General features: G+C 46.1%; 1 protein-coding gene across 1 annotated transcript in view; it reads left to right on the top strand.

Annotated features, from left to right (window-relative positions):
* LOC144491200 (multimerin-1-like) overlaps window positions 1-19,631 on the top strand; it is a 69,511-nt gene that overhangs the window by 8,430 nt on the left and 41,450 nt on the right. The window contains exon 2 of the mRNA XM_078208915.1: window positions 6,627-6,746. Within this exon, the coding sequence (XP_078065041.1) occupies window positions 6,627-6,746 (120 nt within the window). The remainder of the gene's footprint in view (window positions 1-6,626; window positions 6,747-19,631) is intronic.

The raw sequence follows: 19,631 nt of genomic DNA, 5'->3' as shown, positions 1-19,631 counted from the left end.
TGTTGGACTTTAACCTGGTGTTGTGAGATTCTTACTGTGCTTACCCCAGTCCAACGCCGGCATCTCCACTTCATAGTTCTCCTCAGTCAATAAATCCTTTAGTTTGTTACTTGCCACATGGAGTGGCCTTGAGTTATTATACAGTGCAGGTGGACAGCATCTATATTGCCTGACCATCATCAAACCTGCACCTTCTGATCTGTACATCTGATTTCACACCTGCTTTTTCACAATGAGGTAATGATCCCACGGCACTATTTAAAAAAGAGCATAGAGTTCTGTTCAGTCTCCTGGCCAATATTCATCCCTCAACTAACATCAATTATCAAAGATTTTTGCCATCTTGTGCACAAATTGGCTGCTGAGTTTTTTACATTACAACAGTGTTTGCACTGCAAAGGTGCCACACTTAATTCAAAGCCCTTTGGGCTGTCTGCTGTGGTGGAAGGTGCTGTACGACGTGCCAGTTCTGTCTTAGCTGGTAAGGACCAAGGAGAACATAAGAACATAAGAAATAGGAGCAGGAGTAGGCCATCTAGCCCCTCGAGCCTGCCCCGCCATTCAATAAGATCATGGCTGATCTGATAGTGGTTTAGTACCACTTACCCGCCCACTCCCCATAACCCTTAATTCCCTTATTGATCAGAAATCTATCTACCTGTGACTTAAACATATTTAACGAGGTAGCCTCCACTGTTTCAATGGGCAGAGAATTCCAGAGATTCACTACCCTCTGAGAGAAGAAGTTCCTCCTTAACTCTGTTCTAAACTGACTCCCCCTTATTTTGAGGCTGTGTCCTCCAGTTCTTGTTTCATTACTAAGTGGAAAGAATCTCTCTGCCTCTACCCTGTCTAGCCCCTTCATTAGAAAAGACAGTTTTCTAGAAGAAAAGAAGAAAAGACAGTTTTCGGATCCCCTGCACCGCAGTATTTAGAATGGAATGAGCAATTCTGGCAGTCTCCCAGTGCCTGGATATATATTGCAGTGCCTTGACGCACCCTGCTACCCTGGGCGTGAGGTTGGGATGCAGTGGAATTGGAACAAGCTCTAAAGGTACTGGGACGGCACGTTGGCACAGTGGGGGGTGGCAGGGTGGCACAGTGGTTAGCACTCCTGCTTCGCAGTGCCAGGGGCCCGGATTCGATTCCAGGCTTGGGTCACTGTCTGTGCAGAGTCTGCACATTCTCCCCGTGTCTGCATGGGTTTCCTCCGGGTGCTCCGGTTTCCTCCCACACTCCAAAGATGTGCGGGTTGAGTGGATTGACCATGATAAATTGTCCCTTAGTGTCAGGTGGATTAGCAGGGTTATGGGGATAGGGGCTGGGTGGGATTGTGGTCGGTGCAGAATCGATGGGCCAAATGGCCTCCTTCTACACTGTAGGGATTCTATGATTTTACTCCTAGACACACACATTTCAGATGGTGCCAAATGGACTTAACCTGGTTTGTGCTGTACAATGCTACCATCTGCTGGTAGATGGCTGCATGTTCACAATTGAAATGGAAAAGAAGCAGAATGGGAGTTTTCCGAAGATGGCAAAGCTCACTCACGAGTACATTTCGAAACGTGATCCTTCAGAATCACAATCAAGTTACTCCCTTTCTCTTTTGAAAGTCGATTGCTTACAGACACACAGCTCCAGATAACCTTGGTTACAATATTCACATACTGGCGATGATGGTGCTGAACAGGCCATTTCATCGAATCATAGAATCCTACAGTGTCGAAGGAGGTTATATATATATAACCTCTATCATTCACAGCCACATGGATGAGCGACATCGACAAGGCAGCCTACGAGGGGAGGGAGTCTCTTTTGCCATCAAAATCGCCAAGTGGGATTGCTGGCCATGTAAAATCAGAAAGTCGCTCTGCATCTCGCAGTCCATCTCGGGCCTCCAAACGTTCAGAATCTCGCACCCACTCAAGGTCCAGATCTAGATCTCACTCCAGAAGACATTCGCGCCGACATTATTCGCGCTCAAGGTCTCGTTCCCATTCGCACAGAAGGCGATCCTGTAGCAGATCCCACACACCCAAGTACCGAACATGCAGAAGGAGCCGCTGTCATTCCACAATATCCAGCCAAAGGCAGGAAGTAGAACACAATCCCACCCAGACCCTAGTCCAGAATACAGAAGGAGGCCATTCAGCCCATCGAGTCTGCACCAACCACAATCCCATCCAGGCCCTATCCCCATTACCCCATGCATTCAGCCCAGCTAGTCCTCCTGACACTAAAGGGAAATTCAGCATGGCCAATCCACCTAACCAGCACATCTTTGGACTGTGGGAGGAAACCGGAGCAGCCGGAGGAAACCCACGCAGACAAGGGGAGAATGTGCAAACTCCACACAAGCAGTGACCCAAGCTGTGAGGCAGCAGTGCTAACCACTGTGCCAGCGTGCCCCCATTTGACTGAGTTAAGCTACGCCAGCTAAAACCAGTCCTGCTCCCTGGCACCCATACACGCACACTTCCAGCAAAAGCCACCCAGTGATAAGGCGCATGAGTCCGGGATGATACCCTCTCTCTGTTCACTCAATCTCAACACCTTTCAGGGTACTGACGCGAGCTGCAAAGCTCCAATGTCCAGTTTAGTTACGCTGGCACATCAGGTCTAAACCTCTCCTCCTCTCTGCGTGGTTCAGTTATTAACTGTATAAAACAACTTTATTTTATTTATTCATGGGGCACGGGAGTCACTGGTTGGCCAGCATTTATTGTCAATTCCTACCTGCCCTTGTACTGAATGCCTCGCGAGGCCATTCCAGAGGACATTTGAGAGTCCAATGGTGTGCGGGTAAGGTTGATTGGCCATGCTAAATTGACCCTAGTGTCGGGAGGATTAACAGGGTAAATGCATGGGGCTGCTGGAATAGGGCTTGGGTGGGATTGTGGTCAGTGCAGACTCGATGGGCTGAATGGCCTCCTTCTGTACAGTAGGAATTCTATGATTCAACCACATTGCTGTGGCTCTGGAGTCACATGTAGGCCAGACCTGGTAAGGACGGCAGATTTCCTTCCCTAAAGGGCATTAGTGAACCAGATGGGTTTTTCCGACAATCGACAATGGTTTATTGGTCATCCGTAGATTCTTAGGGCAGAATTTTCCCATCTCACCCACCGTGGGAATCATAGCGGGCGGGACAAAGATCATGCAAAGGTCCGTTGATCTCAGGCAGGATTTTCCAGTCTTGGGGTGAGCGCGACTGGAAAATCCCACCCTTAATCCCAGATTTTTAAAAAATCCAAATTTCACCATCTGCCGTGGCGGGATTTGAACCTGGCTCCCCAGAGCATTAGCTGAGTTTCCGGATTAGTAGTCTAGTCTGAGTGCCCCCTTCAGTGTTTGATATTATTAAACGAGAAAGAGTGCAGAAAAGATTTACTAGGATGCTACCAGGACTTGATGGTTTGAGTTACAAGAAGTGACTGGATAGACGAGGACTTTTTTCTCTGGAGTGTAGAAGGCTGAGGGGTGATCTTATAGAGGTCCATAAAATAATGAGGGGCATAAATCAGCGAGGTAGTCAATATCTTTTCCCAAAGGTAGGGGAGTCTAAAACTAGACGGTATATGTTTAAGGTGAGAAGGGAGAGATACAAGTGGGTCCAGAGGGGCAACATTTTCACTCAGAGGGTGGTGAATGTCTGGAACAAGCTGCCAGAGGTAATTATAGAGGAGGGTACAATTTTGTCTTTTAAAAAGCATTTAGACAGTTACATGGGTAAAATGGGTATAGAGGGATATCGGCCACACGCGGGCAATTGGGACCAGGTTAGTGGTTAAAGAGAAAAGGGTGGCATGGACAAGTTGGGCCAAAGGGCCTGTTTCCCTGCTGTAAACCTCTGTGACACCATGACTATGACTTTAGCGATATTACCATTCGGCCATTGCCTCCCTCACTATGATAACTGCACCATGAGGTTAGTCCCTAGGATTGGATTTGGGCGTGGAAATCTCCTGGCCATAACATATGTGGAAAAGACACTAATAGCATTCAGCATTTTGAGCCAAAGTTGCAAAGGATGAATGCAGAATCCTGCACACAAATTCAGCCCTTTAAGGCCCCTGTGCTAAATTTGAGGTAGAAATTTGTTTGAGGGGTGATTTTTTCAGTGCAATCTCAACCAAGGTTAAGTAAAACCACATATTGCATGAGGTGAGGGGCTTCTGCTGTGGACACAATCTGGAAATAGCACCTAAAATGGGCTTGAAATTGTGCTGGTCAGGTTACAGATCAAGTTTCCACTAAAATTAATTTGAATAATCACAAATGTATAATCTTCCATGGACTAGTGCAATCGATAATGTAATTGAACACAACCAATTCTTGTCTGATTGAAGGAAAATAAGTTTTTCAACAAATGAAAACTCAGGTTTTTATTTTAAATGTAATCTCTTAAAGTGGAGTTGGATGAATGCAGATTCCTCGGAGTAGGAGGAGGCCATTCAGTCCCTTAAGCCCATTCTATTAGGTCATGCTTTGTACCTCAATTCCATTTGTTTTCCTTTTCTCTATATCCCTTAATATCTTTACCCAACAAAGACTGATCGATCTCTGCCTTGAAAGTTCCCGCTGGCCTCCCGAACCAATGTTTTGGGGGGCAGGGAGAGTCCTAAGCCCCCATTATCCTTTATGTGAAAGAGTGCCTGGTTCTAATTTTAGATAGTGCCCCCTTGTTCTGGATCTCCCCACCAGAGAAAGTAGTTTTTCTATCTCACAGAATCACTTATAGCTCCACAGGTCCACTATTCTATCCTGTCAGATCCTGTAATGCTTCAATGAAAAAGGTCTAGTGAAAATGAATAGTTAAATTGCAATTGGTATGAGACAGGGTAGATGTGATTACGTGACCTCTTCACCCAGCAAAGGGGAATTCTCAGCTGATTGGATATTTCAGAAACTCAGATGTATTCCAAACATAAAGGTTAAATAATCTGAATATTACTGTAAAGAGAGACATACTGCAGAAGCTTTTCATCTTGCACTCATCAGGACAAACACAAAAATGTCAAACCTCAAATGATCGCAACAACTTATGCTACAGTAGAAGAGTGCCGATTGGTTGACAGGTCTGATTGGTTGAGGAGTTTCCATGGAGAAAGCTACGTGGAACTTTCAGTTCCCCAATTTCCTGGGTAATTCTAAAAAAGTGCAAGGCTTGAAGAAATTCCTTTTGTTTGCAGAGTGAGGGTGCCTGCATGTGAGTGCATGTTACTTTTGGCAAGCGTGAATGAGCCACATTATGAGCTTGACTGACCATCTTAAATTAGTTGTTAGTGCAGCTATTAGCACACTCAGGATTGTTCAGCAGGTGCTGACCAATTGGAGTCCTGTGTCCAACAAAATAAAACAAAAGGGATATGTTCGTGCCTTGCGCCTTTCTTCAAATTACCCAGGAGCTTGGGGAGTCTTTCTGTGCCCATTGCTTCTTCATGTCCATGCCTTGACCAATCAGAGTCACTTGGGTGGCACAGTGGTTTGTACTGCTGCCTCACAGTGCCAAGGACCCAAGTTCAATTCCCGGCTTGGGTCACTCTCTGTGTGGAGTTTGCACGTTCTCCCTGTGTCTGTGTGGGTTTCCTCCGGGTGCTCCGGTTTCCTCTCACACTCCAAGGATGTGCTGGTTTAGGTACATTGGCCATGCTAAATTCTCCCTCAGTGTACCCGAACAGGCGCTGGAGTGTGGCGACTCGGGGATTTTCACAGTAATTTCATTGGAGTGTTAATGTAAGCCTACTTGTGACATTAATAAATAAACTTCAAGCAGCACCCTTGTCTCCTGTTGTATTAATTGCTGTGATCGTTTAAAATTTGGAATTCTTGCATTTGTCCTGATGAGTGCAAGCCAAAAACTTCCTGCAACTTCAATCTCTTCACAGCAATATTCAGGTTAATTATACAATTTGATTCTCATTGTATGTGACCTTCTGGAGAAACATTCTATCAAAACAAAGTAGACTCCAACCAAGTACGACTGCCAGAAAATAGTTTGGCCTTGGGTGTGAAAAATCAACGTGTCCTTCTCTCCAATTAATCCACTCCTTGTCATTTTCACCAGAGTCTCATTCGTCCCTCACATTCCCCCACACATTCCTCCACTGGACTCACCCTTGTGAGTTGTCTCTGTTTCTTTTTCATCCGTTTACAGGATGTAGCCATTGCTGACAAGGGGAGCATTTGTTGCCCATCTCCCAATTGCCCTTGAACTAAGTGGCTCGCTAGGCAGAGGGCAGTTAAGAGTCAACCACATTGTTGTGGGTCTGGAGTCTACTGTAGGCCAGACCAGGTAAGGAGACTTCTGCCTCCAAAGGTCATTTGTGAACGGGTCTTTATGAAGGTCAGTGATAGTTTTATGGCCCCATTGCTAAGAATTGGGGCTGGAGTCTCCAACCTTGCCATGATTGGGAATCTCCAGTCCTGTTGCAGTGAATGGAGATTTGGCTGAGTGCCAATTTCTCCAGTCTCGCTGGTAGTGGTGCAGGGTGTGAAAAACCAGAGAATTCCAGCCTAACTTTATATTTCATATTTATTAATTCAATTCAAATTCCACCAGTTGCCTTGTTGATCTGGATTTCTTCCCAATTTAACCTAATGTTTCCTGGTTTGTTTTGAAGGAACTGGTGTGCCTATGTCCATACAAGACTTACACCTACTGTGACAATAGAGAATACACAGACATATGTGATGCAGACAACAAACCCATGCCCGTTGAAATTGGGGCACTGCCAGCCAAGGTAAGCCTTACCACTTCTCTATATTCATTAACATTGTGAAATTGCTTATTTTGAAGGGGGTGAAGAAGAGATTCACCAGGATGCTGTCTGGGATGGAAGATTTAAGTTATGAAGAGAGCTTGGGCAGGCTTGGGTTGTTTTCATTGGAACAGAGAAGGCTGAAGGACGACCTGATCAAGGTGTACAAGATCATGAGGGGCGGCATGGTGGCACAGTGTTTAGCACTGCTGCCTCACAGCATCAGGGACCTGGGTTCAATTCCGGCCTTGGGTCACTGTCAGTGTGGAGTTTGCACGTTCTCCCCGTGTCTGCGTGGGTTTCCTCCGGGTGCTCCGGTTTCCTCCCACAGTCCAAAGATGTGCGGGTTAGGTTAATTGGCCATGCTAAATTGTCCCTAGTGTCAGGGGATAAGCAGGATAAATATGTGGGGTTATGGGAATAGTACCTGGGTGGGATTGTGGTCGGTGCAAACTCGATGGGCCGAATGGCCTCCTTCTGCACGACAGGGACTCTATGGACAGAGTGGATAAGGAGCAGCTATTCCCCTTAGTTGAAGGGTCAGTCATGAGGGGCCACAAGTTCAAGGTGAGGGGCAGAAGGTTCAGGGGGAATGTGAGAGAAAACATTTTTACCCAGAGGTGATGGTTTGGAATGTGCTGCCTGGGAGGGTGGTAGAGGCGGGTCGCCTCACATCCTTAAAAAAGTACCTGGATGAGCACTTGGCATGTCATAACATTCAAGCCTATGGGATCGTGCTGGTAAATGGGATTAGGTGGGGGGTCAGGTGTTTCCCAGGTGTCAGTGCAGACTCGATGGGCCGAAGGGCCTCTTCTGCATTGTATGATTCTATGATTCTATGAAATAATTGATGAAATAAATAAACAAGCTTAATTGAGACCAAGTGTACATTTTCTATAGAATTAAAGAAGATTAAGGGGTGATCTAATTGAGGTATTTAAAGGAATTAAAATGTTTGTTAGGGTAGATAGGGAACCATTCCCTTTGGTAGGGGAGTCCAGAAAAAGGGGGTTGGGCATAACCTTAAAATTAAAGCTAGACCATTCAGGTATCGGAAGCACTTACTCACTCACGGATAATGGAAAGCTAGAATTCTCTACCCCAAACACCACCACCTGGAGTTCGCTTCCAGGTCACTCACCATCCTGATTTGGAAATATATCACTGTTCCTTCACTGTCGTTGGGTCAAAACCCTGGAACTCTCTCCCTAACAGCACTGTAGGTGTACCCACAACTCATGGACTGCAGCGGTTGAAGAATGCAGCTCACTATCACTTTCTCAAGGGCAACTGGGGATGGGCAATAAATGCTGACCTAGCCAGCGAAGCCCACATCCCATAAAATAATTTAATAAAAGCAATTGAGTCCGGGGGGGGGAGTCTGCACCAACTCTCAGACGGAGCATCCCACCAAGGCCCAAACATAACCCCATGTCTTTACCCCGTTAATACCCCTTCTGTACACATCTTGGGATACTAAGGGGCAATTTAACATTGCCAATCTACCTAATCTGCACATTTCTGGGAGGAAACCGGAGCACCCAAAGGAAGCCCACGTAGACACAGGGAGAAAGTGCACCCTCCACGCACACACACAGTAACCCAAGGCCAGAACTGAACCTGGGTCCCTGGCATTGTGAGGCAGCAGTGCTAACCACTCTGCCACCGTGCTGCCCCCAACTGAGCCTTTCAAAATTGAGATTGATAGACCTTTTGTTCTTGGAAGGGCATTAAGGATTACAGAACCGAGGTGGGGAGGGGGGGGGTGGGGGGTGGCGGTGGTAAATGGAGTTAAGAAGCGTCTCAGCCATAATGTAATTGAATGGTGAACATGCTCAGGAGGTTAAATCACCTACTCTTGTTTTTTTGTTGCTAAATGAGTTATCATCGGTGATTTATTTTCTGTTCACTCACTTGTTAGGTGTGATTGTAGTTTGGGACACACTTCACGAAGAAACTGGTGAGGTTATGCCTCTTGCTACAAATATCTTTGTTAAATACACCTCACAGCAATGAGAACGGCTTTTAACTGCCCTCTGAAGTGGTTACATTCAAGAAGGCTGATTATAACATTTGTACTCATGGGGCCTGTTCACATTGTCCATTAATTAACCCAAAGAATGTGATGACATGAAGTTCCAAGGCGCTTACTTTATTATGCCCACCTCTCTCAGGTAGCTGAAAAGAATAATGTGGATAATCTAGCCAACAGATTTTCAATTGGGGCAAATTTGGGCAAAAATGTTGGCCTTGCCAACGACATTCACGTTCAGTAAATGCCACCCTTTTCCTTCACTGTCGCTGGGTCAAAAGCATGCAACATCATTCGAGTGTACCTGCACCACAGGGACAGCTGCAGTTCAAGAAGGCAGCTTACCACCACCTCCTCAAAGGATGGGCAATAAGTGCTGGCCTAAGCCAGTGACACCCACATCCCACAAGTGAATAAAAAATTAAGTTTATCCTAGAATCTTTGGGAATTGAAGTTTTATTGCTCGGTATGTTGCATGTAACTCAGAAGAAAGAGCACAACAGGCACTAAAGAAAATGGGTTTTATTTATTTTCTTTAATCACATTCGCCGAGTAGTTTTATGATTACAACTGGGTGATACAGTTGGAGACGGGTACCTGGAGTTTCCAGGCAATTGTGCTGGCATATTCCGCACAATTTTCCCAATATCGGCATCGCCAGTGTAAAAGTGTACGGAATTCTAAGCACATTGTGTTCCCTGCAACTCAGGTTTCCCTGATCTTTTGTGCTAGTTTTTAATTTGCAAGGAACAAAAAAAGCAGGCCACGCTCCTAGGATGAATTAATCAATATAGAGTCTTTCTATTAATTCCACCTATTTGTGGGTCTAAAAATTAATCTGGATTTTTTGGTCACATTTTGACGAAGGAATCTCCTACTGTGCAACATTGTAACTGGAAAATAGTTCTGCATTTTTCTAAATTAATTCTCAGTCGCTGAAAATTGAGCTCCTCACAGGTGGAGAATTGCCACTGTGATTAAAAACACATTTTCAGTTGCTTCAGTCAAACTGCACCAAGTTGTAACAAAAACAGAAAATGCTGGAAAGTCTCAGCAGGTCTGACAGTATCTGTGGGGAGAGAGAATAGAGCCAACGTTTCGAGTCTAGATGACCCTTCGTCAGAGCTGTGGTTCAAGAAGGCAGCTGTGGCTCAAGAAGGGTCTGATGAAGGGTCATCTAGACTCAAAATGTTGGCTCTATTCTCTCCCCACAGATGCTGTCAGACCTGCTGAGATTTTCCAGCATTTTCTGTTTTTGTTTCCGATTCCAGCATCCACAGTATTTTGCTTTTATCTCAGTGCTTGCACCAAGTTATCGCTCTTCAACATAGATCATAGATCCCCCCGACAGTGCAGAAGGAGGCCATTCGGCCCATCGAGTCTGCACGGACCACAATCCCACCCAGGCCCTATCCCCATAACCCCATGCATTTGCCCTAGCTGGTCCCCCTGACACTAAGTGGCAATTTAGCATGACCAATCCACCTAACCCACATATCTTTGGACTGCGAGAGGAAAGCGGAGCATCTGGAGGCAGATGCAGACATGGGGAGAATGTGTAGACTCCACACATATAGTGACCCAAGCCAGGAATTGAACCCGGGTCCCTGGCGCTGTGAGGCAGCAGTGCTAACCACTTTGTCACTGTGCTGCCCGCATATTTAGGAACATTTGAAAAACAATTTTTTGTTAAGAAACCATGATTTAAAACAGTGAGGTCCGAGTCACAGCAGACACTGCATTGGTGAAATTCAAATGAGTTTGAGCAGAAACTTGAGAAGAGAAACTTTTTGGAATGGCACTATTTGTGTGACGGAATCGCCCATTTCACTCAAAACAGAATGTCCAGCGTTGGACATCATGTGTGGGAGAACAGAAGCAGGGCGAGGGGAAAGGAAGGTAGTGAGTGTGATGGACAGAACTATACAAATGTTCTCAATCTTAAAGTGGAAGAAATGAGCTCTTGACGCGAAATATTGGAAGTGAGGGTAGACATGCTGGTTACTTAGAAACATAGAAAGTAGGAACAAGAGTAGGCCATTCGGCCTTTCAAGCCTGTTCCTGGTTGATCATCCAACTCAATAGCTTTCCAGGTGAAAGGAGTTTTGGGATCTTTTTGGTATCATTGCTATTATTGCTGGAATAATGGGTTGATTGTGGCTGGGGAATGTACTTGGGCCAATCCCGGCAATTGACGATTAGACGGTTATGTCAGGTATATTTGAGTTTCTAACTTGAATGTGGAGACAATGGGACTGGAGCAAGGAAGAGAGCACTGGACAAGAGGTGCTTTGATGAGGAGTGATGGGGCCTGAAGAGAACAGGTGAGTGGGTATAGGGGGAAAGCATTCCTTAAATTCAGATATTTTATTTACTTATTAGTGTCACAAGTAGGCATACATTAACACTGCAATGAAGTTACTGTGAAAATCCCCTAGTCGCCACACTCCGGCACCTGTTTGGGTACACTGAGGGAGAATTTAGCATGGCCAGAACACCTAACCAGCACGTCTATTGGACTGTGGGAGGAAACCAGAGCACCTGGAGGAAATCCACGCAGATACGGGGAGAACATGCAGACTCCGCACAGACAGTTCCCCAAGCCGAGAATTGAACCTGGGTCCCTGGTGCTGTGAGCAGCAGCGCGAACCACTGTGTCACCGTGCTGCTCCACAATAGTGAGGATCGCGGAGCTGGGAGAAAGTTCAGAAATGTGGCTACCAAGGGGAGACAGGGAAGTAGTTTGGAATGGGCTAGCTGACCAAAATGTCAGGAGCAGAGAGGCGATGAGGAATGGTAAGAGGGTAACAATGGGCATGGTTAGGAAAGTTTCTGTGAAAGGTGTAAGGAGAGGAGACAAGAAAATACGACACCCCTCAAACCTTGTGGCCAGCATTCTCCGGCCGCGCTCGCCTGAAAACCGGAGATTCCTGCCCGACTGCAATGGACCTTTACATGGTCCGTCCCCCACCCACTAGAATTCCAGGGGTGGGTGGGATGGGAGAATTCTGGCCTGTGTCTTTTTCACCTCGGCCATTTTCCATTTTGGTTGTGATTTGGAAGAACAGACTCCATTTACTCATGGTATATTTACAATGTGTCGGCCCTTCCAGCTTTGATCACATAAAGAATCATATAGAAACCTCTTTACAGTGCCAAAAGAACACTCTACTGACACAACTTCAAATAGTCCTTTGGTCGTACAGAGCCCGAGTATTGTTGAAATCAGGACCTTTTGGCATTCTCGTAAACAAAAACTGTCTCTTTCTTCTTCAATAGTAACTTCATGAGCTTACACTAAAATAACAGGCTCCAGTAACTATAAATTGATTGAGCTATTCTTTCAGTAGGTTCAATAAACAGGATCAGTTTGTTTTCTCTCATGTCTTAGCCAAGCAGTCCACAAGAAAGTGAAAAGATGCACAGGTAAGTAAAATCCATGCCAAGCTGCCAGTTACAGGCAGTGCACAGTCTTGGATCCACTGTCCCACATTCTCTTCACATCAGTGAAATAGGACAGGTTTTACTTTCTGCTTTGAATAATGTGAGTTACCGACTCTGTCCAATAAATCCCCGTGATCATCGTGTTAGATATCATGGAAGCAAATTGTATCTTCATTCTTATAAATTAGAAAAAAAAAACGTAGAATGTTACTCCCATGAGTTTGATTGACTGAATCTTTTTTTTAGTTTTTCATTTATTAGTGTCACAAGTAGGCTTATCTTAACACTGCAATAAAGTTACTATGAAAATCCCCAGTTGCCAGACTCCGGCGCCTGTTCACATACACTGAGGGAGAATTTAGCATGGTTAATGCACTTCACCAGCACGTTTTCGGACTGTGGGAGGGAACCGGAGCACCCGGAGAAAACATACAGACACGGCGAGAACATGCAGACTCCACACAGACATTCCCAAGCCGAGAATCAAACCCGGGTCCCTGGCCCTGTGAGGCAGCAGTGCTAACCACTGTGCCACTGTTTATCTTAGAGTCTTCTGTTTTCAATCCCGTTACAAACTGGTGTTATTTTTATAAACTGTCCATTTGATTTTGCTTTGATTTATTATTGTCTCGTGTATTGTGATACAGTGGGAAGTATTGTTTCGTGTGTGCAAAACATACCGTACATAGGGAAGGAAAGGAGAGGGTGCAGAATGTAATGTTGCAGTCATAGCTAGTGTGTAAAGAAAGATCAAATTAATATAAGCTAGGTCCATTCAAAAGTCTGATGACAGCACGGACGAAGCTGTTCTTGAGTCAGTTGGTACATGACCTCAGACATTTTTTATATTTTTCCTGACGGAAGAAGGTGGAAGGGAGTATGCCCGGGGTGCGTGGGGTCCTTAATTATGCTGGCTGTGTTTCCAAGGCAGCGGGAAGTGTAGACAGGGTCAATGGATGGGAGGCTGGTTTGCGTGATGGACTGAGCTTCGTTCATGACCCTTTGTAGTTTCTTGCGGTCTTGGACAGAGCAGGAGCCAAACCAAGCTGTGATACAACTGCTTTTTGCTGATCTTATTTTCTTTTAAATATTAGATTGTGCTGACATAATATGACTGACCGACAACTATTCTCACAGCAGGAATATATTTAGGGTCATTTTTCGAGTTCACTAATGCTCAAGAAACACACATCCTCTGAACAAGGAAGCACGGGTGATTGCCTTTCTGTTCCAGGGCTCCAGCTTTTCCACTAGGTGGTATACAATACCAGCCCCAGGGACGATTCTTCCTCTGTGCACCTCTCTCTGTTGGCGCCTCACAATTGCCAAGGGGATTGTAACCTATCTTCTCCTTCATTGTTTCAATGACCGGTAAGGGTCACCTAATGTACTGTGTTGTTGAGATACTGGATCAAACACTCCTCAAATGCAATTTTAAAATGAGGTTGGATCGCCAAAATCCAGAGGGCAATCTTCAATCATCTCCCTAAATTGGTCCAGAATTAGGGGACAGTCACGCCACTTTCCAATTCTTGCTGCTGGGAGGCCCTAAACAAAGCGCAGGAACAGGCCCTTTGGCCCTCCAAGCCTGCACTGACCATACTGCCCATCTGAACTAAAACCCCCTACCCTTCCGGGGACCATATCCCTCTATTCCCATCCTAAGATGATCAGAGGATTAGATTAGATAGGGTGGATAGTGAGAGCCTTTTTCCTCGGATGGTGATGGCTAACACGAGGGGACATAGCTTTAAATTGAGGGGTGAGAGATATAGGACAGATGTTAGAGGTAGGTTCTTTACTCAGAGAATAGTAAGGGCGTGGAATGCCCTGCCTGCAGCAGTAGTGGACTCGCCAACATTAAGAGCATTCAAATGGTTATTGGATAAACATATGGATAATAATGGAATAGTGTAGATTAGAGGGGCTTTAGATTAGTTTCACTGGTCGGCGCAACATCGAGGGCCGAAGGGCCTGTACTGCGCTGTAATGTTCTATGTCCTATGTTCTATTCATGTATTTGCCCCTTAAAAGTCACTATCGTATCTGCTTCCACTACCTCCCCTGGCAGTGAGTTCCAGGCACCAACCATCCTCTGTGTAAAAAACTTGTCTCGTACATCTCCTTTAAACCTTGCCCCTCGCACCTTAAACCTATGCCCCCTAGTAATTGACTCTTCCACCCTGGGAAAAAGCTTCTGACTATCCACTATCTTGACAGAGATTGATTAGATTCTCAATATTTTTGATTGAATTCAAATTCTACCATCTGCTGTGGCAGGATTTGAACACAGGTCCCCAGAACATTAGCTGAGTTTTTGGATAAATAGTTGAGCGATAATACCCCTAGGCCATCGCCTCCTCTATGACAACGATGTCGTGGATACAAGACAAAGAAAGTGGTAATGATAGTCTTAAAGACTCCGGCATTTGTTCAGAGTGGATGGTAATAGCTGATTAAAGAGCTCCCATAACATCAAAGATATCAACCCTGGTTCAGTGGGTAACACTCTGACCTCTGAGACTGAAGATCATGCACTCAGCCTTCACTCTGAACCCTTGAGAAAATAAATTAAGTTGCCATTCCAGTGCAGTACTGAAAGAATGATCATCATGGGAGATTTTAATCAACATATAGACTGGAATAAACAGATGGGCAAGTCAAGTGCAGATGACAAATTTATAGAATGTTTTTGGGATAATTTCTTAGATCGGTCCGTTCTGGAGCCAGCCAGGGAGGAAACTATTGTGAACCTTATGCAAGAGATCGGATTAATTAATGACCTAATAGTGAAGGTGCCCCTCAGTAGCCATAATCATAATGTGATTGAAATTTACATTCAATTTGAGGAGAGAAAAGGATGAGCCTAAGACTAATGGTGGCATTTTCCCAAAAAAAATTCCAAGTGTCGAATTTGCGTAAAAACTGGAGCAAATCCCACTGGGTTTTTTTCAGCCGGACTTTAAAAAATGAATCTCTCCCACTCTGTGCATCACAGAGAGTCCTAGCATGAATTGTGCTGAAAATGTGTGTGTGGGGCCTATTCCCACTGGAGAGGCCGGCAGCATAGCGCTGATCTGTCAGCACCGAGATCGGTGCATGCACAGTAACCCGCACTGCTGGCCTCCCGATCACTGGCCAGCTCGATCACTGGCCAGCCCCACAAACTCACATTGCTGGCCGTGCGAGTCCCGCCACCCCACCGACGCCCTGATCACTGACCCCCCGGACGTAAGATTAAAATGACCGTGTTAATGGTCTTTGTACCACCCCGCTGATTTCCAGGGTGGAGCAGACGCCGGTGGAAATCCAGCGCTGGGAGACGCTAGCGGGGCCCAAACCCCACAAAACAGCCAATGTGACAATCTCCCAGCCCGCTATGCTAAACAATTAGTGCAGCTGGATGGGAGAATCGCAGCCAGGATCTTGAGGGGACTTGACAGGATGGATGTTCCCTCTTATGGGAGAATCTAGGACAAGGTCACCTATTCAAAAATGAGGCATTCACCATTTTAGACAGAGATGAGGAAAATCTTTTTCTCTCAGAGGTTTGTGTGACTTTGGAATTCTCTTCCTCAAAAGATGGTTGAGAGGGCATCTTTGAACATCTTTCAGGCTGAAGTAGATAGATCCATGAGAAGCAAGGGGATGAAATGTTATCGGGGGCAGGCAGGAATATGAAGTTGAGGTTCAAATGAGATCATCCATGACCTTATTGAATGGTGGAGCAGACTCGAGGGGGCCAAGTGGCCTACTCCTGCTCCGAAATCATATGTTCATATGAACTGGTGCAGGAGCCATCTTTCTGTTGAGACCCTGGGGCGAATTTTCCCATCATGCCTGCCACATGAATCATAGCGGGCGAAGGGCAGCGGACCATGGAAAGTTCTGTTGACCTCGGGTGGGATTTTCCGGTTTCGGAGTGAGTGTGGTCGGAAAGTCCCAGCCCCTATCTGGCCTCTCAGATGGAAATAAAAGATTGGACAGTACTACTTCAAAGAAAAGCATTGAGATTCACCCCAGCGTCCCTGCCAATCATTATCCCTCAAACAGCATCACTGAGACATAGTTATTGTTCGTCTCATGCCTATTCATGGGAGCTTGCTGTGCTTAAACTGACGTTTCCTACTTTACAGCAGTGCCTACTCCACTGGTATTTCAAAGGTACTCCACTGACTGTAAAACCCTTTGAAATATCCTGAAAGAGCGATAGAAAATGGACATTCTTTATTTCTGCCAGGGTTGATAGTGAAAGATCAAATGTGAATAGCAACCATTTGGGCACCATGTGGGGGAACGCCTGCTGCCTAAGGGATTCTGCCTCAGTAGGATGCTTTTGTCAGAGGAGTCAAAAGCAGAGAAATCATGTAGAATCTCCAGCAATGGAACTGCACTGGTTAATGCCGTTCAAAATACAATATATCATCAGTGACGCTGACATATTTGTCTGACCGAGATTATGCGTCCTGCCTTTCTTCCAGCAATGCAATCAGATCCATTCACCTTGAAACAATAAAAAGCATCAAATCCATTCTCTGGGACAGAAATGAAAAGCGGTTATTATCAAATCAAGCATTTCCCTTGCAGAAACTGAGTGAAGAGGCAATAATTAAATATCAAGCAGGCAGATGCATCATTTACCCCCATCATCAACATCAGCCAGATGTTGCTGCATCTGCATCCGCTCTGATCCTCGCACTGAATAGAACCACACACAATGTTCATTATCCCATCATGATACATCATGGTTCAGTCGCAATTCTCATTGTTAATGGGGTAATGTATTCAAATCATTCAAATCACCTTAATCAATATACTTACACAGCGGCACTATGTTAAAAATATTGTGCAATGTCGTGAAGCCCTACTGGCTGTCCAAGACACATTTTATGAGTGTATTTTGGTTATTTCTCTCATCCTTGTTACAAGCATTTCTGCACATAAGAGAATGGTGTGTGGATTGGAGTTTAAACGACCTTCCCGGTATCCTCCATATTCTTATCAAAATGATGAGAATTGTTGACGACTGTCTGTTAAGAAATAATATGATTTGAATATAGTGAATACGTGTTAGTGAAGAAAGGCAATGAGTTGGCAGCTAGATATTTTTAATTTATTCATGGGACATGGGCATCGCTGGCTGGGCCAGCATTTATTGCCCATCCCTAACTGGCCTTCAGAAGGTAGTGGCGAGCCACCCACTTGAACTGTTGAAGTCCACTTGGTAAAGGTGCAGCTACAGGGCTGTTGGGGAGGGAATCCCAGGATTTTGACTCAATGAAGTTGAAAGATACAGTTCCAAGTCAGCATGTTGTGTAACCTGGAGGAGAAATTGCAGGTAGCGGTGTTCCCATGCGTCTGCTGCACTTGTCTATATATATATATATTTTATATTAGGGTCACAAGCAGGCTTTCGTTAACAGTGCAATGAAGTTACTGTGAAAATCCCCTAGTCGCCACACTCCCAGCGCCTGTTCGGGTACACTGAGGGAGAATTTAGCATGGCCAGTGCACCTGACCAGCATGTCTTTCAGACTGTGGGAGGAAACCGGGACACCCGGAGGAAACCCACATACACACAGGGAGAACGTGCAGACTCTGCACAGACAGGGACTCAAGCAGGGATTTGAACCCGGGTCCCTGGCGCTGTGAGGCAGCAGTGCTTACCTCTGTGTCACCATGCTGCCCAGACTTCTAGCTGTTCGAGGTTGCGGGTTGGAAGGTGCTGTTAGAGAAGCTTTGGAGTGTTGCTGCGTTGCATCTTGTAGTTGGTACACACTGCTGTCTCTGTGGGCCGTGGTGGAGCAGGTGAATGTTTAAGGTGAAGGGTGAGGTGCTGATGCAGTGCTTTGTTCTAGATGATTTTGACCTCCTTGTGTGTTGTTGAAATCTTATTGTTGCATTCATGCAGGTCGGAGGAGGATATCCCATTTGACTTGTGCTTTGTAGGTGGAGGGAAGGTTTGGGAGTGGTCGAGGCCAATAATTTAATTAGATTCTTATCTAACCTTGTCGCCCAAAAACTCACTGGATAAATTGCACCATTTGATGTGGTATTGACAGAAGAGGAAAAGCCTATGTGCTTGTTGACAAAGACATGTACATGGAAACCTTAGTTGGGGAAGGAGTTGGTCGATTGGGGTGGGGGTTGGTGTTAGAGTGGTGGCAGAGGAATGGTGGGGGCAGCAATCAGGAGAGGGAAAGAATGAATGCAATTGGAGATTGGGAGTGTTGGGGGGGAAGGGGGGTTGGGTGTGGGAGACAGCTGGTGCAGGACCATAGTAAATTGGCAGGGGGAATGTGGTGCAGAGATGACCGGCAATCGACCGCGGTTTGAATGAGATGGATAGGATCACTCCTCCATCCCTTAGCTCCACATTCAGGTGCCATGGGGATGATTCTCTCACCCCGCCGCACTGGTGTTCGAGTGCAGCGTGGTGGGAGAATCTCACATCTGGTCATGCACGGGATTCGCGCATGTGTTCCCACTGCGCGCGCATCTCCCACTGCTGGATTTCCGGTCTGCCTGCGGGGATGGGGGGGGAGGGGGGGGGGAGGGTGCGGTGGGGGGGGGGGCAGCTGGTGGCTGGAGATCGGGGCAGACTAAGACCGAGGTGGGGGTCTGGGGGTCAGGGCTGGGCCTGGGAATGGTCGGGGGCGGGGGGTGGGGGGGGGGGGAGCGATCAAGCTGGCCAGCAAACGGGAGGCTGTCAGTTTGGGGGATTAGGGTGGGGGAGGGTACTGAGTGGATTAGGGTTGGGTTGCCCTACTGAATGAATGTTCCATCTAAATATCTCCCTCATCAGTTGCTTGGAGATGGACTGCAGTGAGTTGAGTCACCTCCTCTCCAATTGGACATTAATTTACTACCACCCAATGGCAATTGTAATAACTCAGGAAGCCAACTGGTAGGGAATGAATTTATATTCATGAAAGCAAAAATTAAACTACAATCCTGTTGGACATTAACACGAGTCCCATCCAGAGCAATAGAACACTGGAACCACTCAGTGGTCTGCCTTATCAAGGGTTCGGGATGCGCGTTCCACCTGGTTAGGCAAATGCCTATCACCGCGGGAACTTGTATTCCATGAGTCCCACAGGGAGGTCAATTAGGGATTCCCTGGGGGTTACCACAGGGATGCTGTCATCAGAATCTGCCATGTACTGTGCACCAATTTCTCCTTCCATCCATCTGCCCACCACCCCCCCCCCCCCCCCCCCACCCCCCACACCCCACGTAACAAATCCATCCCCCTCTCATGACTGCGGACTTGTTAAGGACTGTGACAAGGATGCTTTTTTTTTCTCTCATTTTACTGCACAGTTAGAGGCAGCTGGCTTCCTGGCCTGCATTACAGGGTCATATTAAAGGCTGAATTAAGCTCCCAT

This window comes from Mustelus asterias, chromosome 1, assembly GCF_964213995.1.
Source record: "Mustelus asterias chromosome 1, sMusAst1.hap1.1, whole genome shotgun sequence".
In the NCBI taxonomy this organism is placed as follows: domain Eukaryota; kingdom Metazoa; phylum Chordata; class Chondrichthyes; order Carcharhiniformes; family Triakidae; genus Mustelus; species Mustelus asterias.
This window is presented reverse-complemented; position numbering and strand designations above follow the sequence as displayed.